Genomic DNA, 9,256 nt, shown 5'->3' with positions numbered 1-9,256 from the left:
CTAGTTCCAGGACAGGCTCCAAAACCACAGTGAAACCCTGTCTCGAAAAAAAAAAAAAAAAAAAACAAAAAAAAACACTTACCAACCTTGTCCCATCTTCCCACTCGATCTTTGACTCAGCCCAAAACCAACCATTTACCATTTGAAGGGCAGAAAGAGCAGCACCACAGCTTTCACCCGACCTCTCTATCTAACAAAGAAATTAAGGCCGAGAGAGGCTGCACCACCTTCTCCATCTAAACCGGCAAGCGCCAGAGCCAAGAGGCAAACCCAAGATTCTGGATTCCTAGAGGCTGTCTCTCTCTGGACAAACCTCCCAGAGCTGACACCTCTGTTCGAAGTTTTTCACTGTACCCTGACCAAGACTGAGTTTTCTCGAGGACTATCAGAGGCAGTAGTTCAGAAGGTTGCTATCCAGATGCAATGTTCTGCAGGCTGGAGAATGGGACCCTTACCAAGAGCTCAGCTCTCGCCTGCTCCCCCTGCGCCCGCCGTCTCTTCTTCAAATCCTTCACTCTTCTTAGATGGTCCAGCCGATTCTGGATTTGTTCCTGAAGAAAGCAAACAGTTGGTCAGTTAAAGACGTTACTCTGCTTATCACACAGGAACCCAAACTACAGACGCCAAGGCCCAGGTGGACTGTCCTCAGACCGCAATGCCACTCCTGGGAAGAGCCCAAAGCCTTGGGGTCGGCACAGCTCTGCTGGAGCGGTTTGTTATTTGAACTCTGAGCCACCTACCAGTTCTGCCTAAGTTATGAGGCATCTGGGTAAGGAGGCTCAAAAGCTGAGGAACACAAAGTTCCTTGGAGGAACAGAGAGACAATGACTTATTTTCCTCAGGCACAGAATCGGTAAACATCACTTTCCCATGCTACAACTGGAGAGTGAACGGATACAGGTGTTAGCTACATAAACACAACTGACATTTGGGTGAGCTCACATTTAAACAAATATAATTCGGGGTGTCTGTATCCCTGCAGTCCTCAAAATAGACTCCTTGCCACTTTGGAGCTCCTTTATAAGCAACGTTTTTGCACTACTGTGTAGCCACGCCAGTGTTTATTCAACAGTCCACAAAGGCCTCTTCAGGGCTTGTGAGTTCACTTACTCTTCATAATAACTGTTCTCTCCCGAGTCTCAGAGTGGCTAAATGATTTACTCAAGCAGGAAAGAGCTGTTCATTTCCATTAGCGTCTAAAACAAGTTACAGGGAAGAGCTGGGGACATAGATTAAGTGATAGGCATTGCTTGACGTGAATTCGCCGGCCAGCAGCGACCGTCTAGTTTGCTATCCCGGGCCGGGTGGAGTTCGAGGTCTCCAAAGCCTATCAAAGTGGACGTGGCTTGACGTGCAACTCCTTTGTCAAAAGGGAGGGTCTCCTCGCGCCGTCCCAGCCCTGCACGCGTTGAGGCAGTTAACGGGGGGGGGGGGGGGGCTGGGAGGAAAAGCCTGGGGTGGGGACGCTTCTGGCCCCGCCAGCTACAGGTTCTCCTTCCGAGTCTGAGTGCGGAGGTTCCGCAGCCGACAGGGAGGAAATGACGGCGCCGGGCCCCACGTCCGGCTCGCCATTTTCTCGGCGGCAGGCCCCGGGAAGCCCCCGGCTTCGCCCCTTTGTCCGCCCGGCCCGGCCCTACCTTAAAGCCCTCCACCGCCTCCTCGAGGGGCAGCACGCTGTGGCCACGGTGCTCCCGAGAGCGGTCGCACACCACGCAGATGGGCATCTGGTCCTGCTCGCAGTACAGCTTCAGCGGCTCGCGGTGCTTCTCGCACACGCCCATCTCGCCGCCGGGCCCCGACGGCCGCTCGGTGCGCAGCTGCTTCACCAGCTGGGTCACGTTGGCCAGGTGCCGGTTGGGCCGCATGTGGCGCTGCGGGAAGGTCTCCCGGCACTGCGGGCACGACACGTTCGTCTCCGCCGCACCCCAGCAGCGGGCCAGGCAGGCGCAACAGATGTTGTGGCCACAGTCGAGCATCATAGGCTCCGCGAAGTACTGAAGACACACGGGGCAGGTGGTCTCCTGCTGCAGGCACTCGGCCACGCTCGCGGAGGCCATGTCGCGGGCAGGCTGGGCCGCAGGGCATGAGCCCGGAGCCGAGCTCTAGCTGAGCCCGGCGCGCTCGCTCGGCTTCTCCTCTCCGGAGCGGGGCGGGGCCTCCAAGGCCGGGATGGCGGAGGCGCGCCGAGCTCTCCGGCGGCCGGACCAATCCCGGCACCGCTGCACCCGGCCGAGAGCGCGGGAAGGCCTGGACTCCGGAGCCCGGCCAGGGGCCGAGCAGAGGGGCGTCGGGGACCCGGCGCCTCCGGCTAGCTCACAGGGCAACGTGGCCGTGTGGGAACGGATCCCCCGGCCGCGCAGACTCCACGGGCCAAACGGAAGAGGTGGGCCGGGGGCGGGGCCTAGCTTCGCGCGCCGCTCTCTTTTAGGCGAGCGGGCGGGTTTCCTCGGCGTTGTCCTGGAGACCCCGGAGCTGGAGCCCCGGTACCCAGCTTAGGGGTCGGTGGTGGCCGCCCATTGTACTGTGCGCAGCGTGGCCCTGGCCGTGGGGTCCGGACACTCCAGGCGTCTGTGGATCCGTAGTCTTTTGTTGGGTTTCCTCTTAGTGCCTAGGCCTCGTCTCCTTTAAAAGTAAGATGGCTTTGTAGAAGTCCCGGGAAGCCGGGCGGAGAGACCGCATAAGCTCCTCCCTGTGTGTGAAGCACTAAGAAACACACCCAACTGCCGGCGATTCCCACTGCCTGAAAAAGGTTGAATTATCAGCAACTTTTCTGAATGGCCAAAACGGAGAAGCCCAGGTCTACTTCCGCCCTGTAGTAAGTTGGTTTACCGTTGCGAGCCTCATTTTCTTCTCGTGTGAAATGGGGTTTGGAAGAGTTCAGAGCAGAGTGCGGATGGTCGGAGCCCGATACCCACTGAAGTCTTCCCCTTTCTCCCTAGAGTTACAACTACTGGGGGGCCGTCCCACCGAGAGCCCGCCTTTGAGTCTGACTTCTCAACAGGCTAAGTGCCCAAACTTCTCACTTCCCCAAGTGAGGCTGCCAGACCAGGCGTGTCAAAGGGCTCCCTCCCCTCCTCCGCCACCTGCTGTGGAATCAGCGGTTTCCTAGGAGATCCTCTAAGAAAGGACCAGGATTCTGTCATTTGAGCCTCGTTCTCGGACCCCAACCCCCCCACCCCCACCGGAGCCAGCTCTCTACGTCGCTGGGGCCTGAAATTCTGAGTGTCCCCCGTACTGTGGTCCCTCTGAGCGCGGCGTTAATAATTCTTCTAGTAAGTTCTTACACCTACAACCCACTTCAGTGTCCCCTTTGAGCCTGTTTTTTTTTTGTTTGTTTGTTTGTTTTTTTCAGGGATATACTCCAGCAAGGAGTTAGACTTGGTTTTCTTTTTTAACTGTTTGAGCCATAAAGGGGCTTGTGAGAGCCAGCCATGATAAGCTAAATAGAAACACCCAAAGGAAGTTCTTTACTTCCAACCATTATCACCTGCCAGAGTAGACTTAGCCATCGATAAATTTAATAGAGGCCTGAATCTCAGTAGGTTGCTGATAAACTAAGATTACCTGAGCACCACCCAAGAACAGAACATCCAAAAGAAATGCCTTACGCCTTATGTTCCAACTGCTGTAGACAGGACCACCTGCCAGCACACTCTCACCAGGGCACTCCTAGACAAATAAATGTCAGCCAGTCAGGGGTCCTGAACCTCAGAAATCCCACACTCCCACCTTTACTACTATAAAAACCCAACTCTAACTGAGCTCGGGGCTCTCCGTTTATTCCAATATACTGGACATGTGGATAGGCGGAGTTTGCAAACTTGCATAAAATAAAGGCTCTTTACATATTGGACTCAGTCTCTTTGTTGGTTTTTGGGGGACTTCGCAGATCTGGACATAACAATTCTCACCCATCAGTTTAAGTAAAATACCATGTACATTGGATCGCATTGAGTAGAGCCTAAAACTTGCTTGTTTTTGCTCTATTGAGAATCCCACGATGACCCGAGGTCTTGTAGCCCCAGAATGTGCATTCCCTTGTCACAGAATAGTGTTGCAGTCTGCATGCTATCACCTCTACCTGGTCATTTCCCGCTTTCTTTTGGAACTGTCTCAGTGTTGCGCTTGTACTTGAGCAACAGGGGCTTCTGCATCCAGAACATTACCTTAGAGGATTTTACTCAGATCTTCACCGTGGGACATGAAATTCGAGGTACTAACAGGTCTTGCCAAACCAAGCCTCCTTTCTCCAGCCTGCCCTTTTGAAACTCCAGGCCCAAATATCAAGAGCATTCCCAGTAAAAGGTCCAATATTTGGCCTAGGTCACACCAGAGTCTGCTCTGGTTCAAAGGAATTGAAAATTCCACTCTTTTTCTCCAGAAGGAAGAAACAAGTTTTGCAAGCCAGTGTGTAAATAGGATATGCAGATGGCAGACGTGTGTCTTTAGGTCATCTGCACAGGCCTGGAGTTTAGCCTTGTCATTCAGGGCTGATGTGGCCTCTGCTTTCTTAACCTTTGGAGGCAGATGGCCTGGAGCGGGAGGCAGGCAACTGGCCTGATGGGTGAGGTGGGGGTGGGGGAAGGGAAGCTTCCTCTTCTGGGATTCCTACTGGCCCCCTCCTTTCCCAAAGGATGGCTGTTTTCTCTTTATACACAAAGTTTAGTAGACTTGTCATTTGCTTTATTGCTTAATTTGTCTACTCATTTCCATGTTCCCAGTGTTGGAGATCAAACTCAGGGCCTTGTGCTAGGCAAGTGCTCTTCTACAATTCCATCCACGCCATTTGAATTTTCGTTAATCCGCCTTGACCTAAATTGCTGCTGTACTCTATCAGTTTGCAAATGAGTTTGAAATGAACTGATAGTCAGATGAATGAAAGTGCTGCCATTAATTTTGTTCCCAATCTTTTTTTCCCAACTATTTTCATACCACTTCCAGGAAGAGTCCTCCTTAAAACTTCTCCATGTTTTTTTCATTTTGTCAAATTCTTAAGGACTTTTTTGAGTTAAGTTTTTACCCTCCCTTGTCCATTATGGCCTCTTAATAATATATGTCGCTCATGTTAGGTACCCAGTACTCTCTGTGTGTATTGCTAAATCTAGATTCTGCATATGAGAGAAGCCGTGATGTGACGTTAAAGGTTTTTTTTTTCTTAACCATTTTTTATTTGTTCATTTCTCGCATTTGAAGTACTCTTTGATGACATCCTTAGGCAGAGATCATTTGCCGTCCTCTTTAACTACTAAACAATAGCAACCAGTCATTTTACTGGGTTTCTTTCCCCTCTCAGTCAGTATTACAGAGGCCCACCCATTGCTTCACAGTTTCTCATCACCAACCTTAATTAGATTTATTTGGCCCTTGGTGAAGGGGCTTTGCTGTCTTAACCTTGTCACAGTGGAAGGGCTTTAAGCTTCTATCAGTTAGGCTCCCAAGGCCGAAGCTTGGGGGGTTCTGCTCTCCCAGATAATGACTCTGTTGCTGTCTAAAGGTAGAGTTAACTAAGTCTCAATTGTTCTAATAAAACCGAGGATTCAAAGGCTAGGGTGAAAACCTGTGAGCTCAAAGAGAGTAGCAACTGACCAACTTTCTTTCTTAGCTGGCTTTCCAGGAAGCCTTTCTCCTTCCAAAGGGCCCCAACCGAAAAACCCATGCTGCACTCCTACTGAAAGACCCTCTGGACACCCCCCCCAGAACCCGCAGCTGGCCTGCTCTCATGAGAACATCCCGCCTGCTTGGGGAAACAGGATGCCTATAGCCAGCATATGTGCCAAACTTAGAATATCAGCAGGTCACAAAAGAAACAATTCCTCCTATGAAAGATCCCAGCTTAGCTGCGGTAATGTCATTTCACAAGGCTTTTTGACGAACAAATGTAAGTACAGAGTGAGGTCAGGGTCCCTGGCTGTAAAGCAGGCTATCTATATCCATAGAATAGGATAGGACAGGACATCAATTAACAGGAAATCTGTTGCCATACATCTGTGCTGGGAAAGGAAAAACCACCTATGCCCCTTGCCCCATTCCAACTGACCACTAACCACGCATTTGCTTCTGTAATCTGCTTCTGCTGCCCTCTTTCCTATTGAAAGACCCCCCGCCAAGTTTGTTAAACAACTTAGCACCTGAAATGCCATTTTGCAAGGCTTGTACTAAAGGGGTTTAAACAAAGGGCAGTTTTAGAAGCTGCCAAAACGAGATAGGGACCCCTGTGGCTTGGGCCAGGGGGAGGACCGGGGGAATACCAAGAATGTGGCTGGGCGTTGGGGGACGGTGGATACCCTGTCTCCCCTAGATAAGAGCCAAGGCAGCCCACGGCTAAATTCTCGGAAACTAGGGACCTTGCCCTGCTCTGAGCTTGGCCACATTCAAACTGACCAATGAAAACCCTGTAACTACGCTTCTCGCTTCTGTACCCGCGCTTTTGCTGCCCTACCCCATAAAAACCCACTGCCCCAACCTGAAGGTGCGCAAGTCCTCCGAAAGGATTTGTCGCCCACAGGTACCTGTGCCCACCCAATAAACCTCTTGCTGTTTGCATCCGCATGAGTGGACTCGTTGTTCCTTGGGAGGGTGTCTCTCCAGACTGAAAGGCAGCCCACCTTGGGGGTCTTTCACTACCTACTTTGTGTCAGCGAGCTGCCAGCCCCACCTCTCTGAACCCAGGTTAATTTTATTTAATTAATGTAAATGCAACACATCTTTACTCAGTTAAACAAATGCAGCATGAACAAATGCAACACGTCTTTACTCAGTTAAACAAATGCAGCATGAACAAATGAAACACGTCTTTGCCTAGTTAAATTCCACAACAAGCCTTCCACCAAGTTGGCATACACAGGCTCATTGCAATTAGGTGCAACAACACAAAGATGGATTTGGCATATTGTAGTAATAGGAGCGGCGGGCTGCGTCCCGGCACCCGGCCGCCCACATGGCTAGCTCTACCCGAAATAATTACACGGACACTGTGTTCATTTAATCACCGCTTGGCCCTTTAGCTCTAGCCCTTACTGGCTAATTCTGATATCCCGATCAACCCATCTCTAATAATCTGTGAGCACCGGTCTTAGTGAGCACCGGTCTTACCGGGAGTGTATCTTCCCAGGAGCGGGGAGCATGGCGTCTCTCTGAGGCATCTGCTCCCGAGAGCAGAGCTGTGGAGTCTGACCTCACTTCCTCTTCCTCCCAGCATTCTGCTCTGTTTACTCCTCCCTCCTGTTTTAACCTATCAGGGCAAGCAGCTTCTTTATTTAATTAACCAATGACCTTCCTCCATCAGCATATGTCTAAAGCTTTGGCCACTTTGGGAATTTCATGTACCAGGTCATCATGAATGAGGACAGTCTTCAGCATCTCTTGTAAAGCAGTGTTAAGGACCAGTACACACTGAGCAGCAATGCCTTGCTCAGGCCTTCAGCTGGCAGCATGGGAAAAGTGTGTTCTTTCTCTCTCCCTCTCTCTTCTCTCTACCTCCTCTCTTCTGTTGTAGGGTATTTTGTTCACACTCTGACACTCCTGAGACTTGCTAATAAAGTTAAATCTTGAATCAGGGCAGAGCCAGCAACTAGCTGACTGGAATTGGCCATAGAAAAGCCAACAGTTTGGATAGCGAGGAAGAACAGGAAGGAAGGGGCAGGTTTAGTGCTTTCCTTTTTGGTTCTGAGACAAGGGAAGAGGCGTGTCTCTTTGCAGTGTCTCCAGCCAAAAAGCAAGGTCAGCTATTTGCTACCCAACCTCTCTGATCTAGTAAGTTTTTGCCCCAGCCTTTGAGTCCCGAGTCTTATGGATAAATAGAACAAAGACTGAATTTAAACCTACATATCATGGTCATAATAGAGCAGCCATGGGACCTGCCAGGATGCATCCTGAGTGGCCGATGGGGCACTGACTGAGGGGCCATGGGGTGGCAGATGAGAATGAAAGTATCACTAGATTCATGTGCAGCTGCTAAACTGACAGAAAACATCACTCTTCCTCTTCCCTCATCTCCCTTTCTTCCCCACCTCCTCCCCTCCGTTCCCTTCCCCTCTCCTTTTCATTCTCTCCCTGTCTCCTATCTCCTCTCCTCCTCCTCCTCCTTTCCCTTCCGTTTTTCTCTACCGATCTTGTGGATTTTTTTGAGACAGGGTCTCTGTACACAGCCCTAGCTGTCCTGGAGCTAACAGGGATCTGCCTGATTCTGCCTCCTGAGTACTGGGATTAAAGGTATTTTCTCATGTCTGTTCTTATTTATTTATTTATTTATTTATTTATTTATTTATTTATTTTGCTTTCAAGACATTGCTCAAACCCTTTAAAACACAGGACAAAGATATTAAAACACAACCACATATGGGGTACATGCTTTCAATTCCAGTACTCAGAAGGCAAAGACAGGTAGATCTCTGAGTTCAAGTTCCAGGACAGCCAGGACTATACAGCCATATTCTTTCTCAAAAACCAACCAAGCAAAAATGTTATTAAACTATCACTTATTATGTATTTTGTTTTGTTGAGAGTCTCCCTAAGTAACCCAAGATGGCCTAGTACTTGACAATCATCCTTTTTCAGTATCTTGGGTGCCAAGATTACAGGTGTGTACCAACACTTATAATTACAGAGTTTTTTTTTTAATAAAATGTTTTGTTGTAAAATAAATGCCTATTTGTTGTCTTTATTCTACCTACTCTAAGGAGACCAACGACTTAGTCTAAAATCTGCCAGGCTTTAACATCTCAGAGGCATTTGTGTCTGGTGATTCCCCTTTATCGGATCCTTCATGCAGGCTGCGTAGAACCCAAGAGGCACAGAGTTCTGTTTCCTTTCCTTTTCTCTGCCCTTGACAAGAAAATTTTCAGAGTTAGTGTGTGTCTTAGTTAGGATTTCTATCGTTGGAAAGAGGCACCACGACCACAGCAACTCTTATTAAGGAAAACATTTATTTGGGACTGGCTTACAGTTCAGAAGTTTAGTCCATTATCATCTTGGTGGGAAGCATGTTGGCATGGTGCTGGAGTGAGAGCTGGGAGTTCTACATCCAGATCCACAGGCAGTGGTCCTAGCTTGAGCTTCTGAGACCTCAAAGCCAACCCCCAATGACACACCTTGTAACAGGTCTTTCTTTGGACTACCAACTCCTGAATAACAACACAAAGGCTTTCTACTAATTATGAAAGCTTGCCGGGCGGTGGTGGCGCACGCCTTTAATCCCAGCACTCGGGAGGCAGAGGCAGGTGGATCTCTGGGAGTTCGAGACCAGCCTGGTCTACAG

At 49.8% G+C, this 9,256-nt stretch overlaps 1 protein-coding gene across 1 annotated transcript in view; it reads right to left on the bottom strand.

Annotated features, from left to right (window-relative positions):
• The window catches only part of Trim27 (tripartite motif containing 27), a 21,366-nt gene extending 19,309 nt beyond the window's left edge, over positions 1-2,057 (bottom strand). The window contains exons 1-2 of the mRNA XM_005369897.3: positions 1,638-2,057; positions 456-551 (exon numbers count right to left, since the gene is read on the bottom strand). Coding sequence (XP_005369954.1) covers positions 456-551; positions 1,638-2,057 — 516 coding nt within the window. The remainder of the gene's footprint in view (positions 1-455; positions 552-1,637) is intronic.
• Positions 2,058-9,256: the final 7,199 nt, after the last annotated feature.

The sequence above is a fragment of the Microtus ochrogaster genome, unplaced genomic scaffold (assembly GCF_000317375.1).
Source record: "Microtus ochrogaster isolate Prairie Vole_2 unplaced genomic scaffold, MicOch1.0 UNK66, whole genome shotgun sequence".
NCBI lineage: Eukaryota > Metazoa > Chordata > Mammalia > Rodentia > Cricetidae > Microtus > Microtus ochrogaster.
This window is presented reverse-complemented; position numbering and strand designations above follow the sequence as displayed.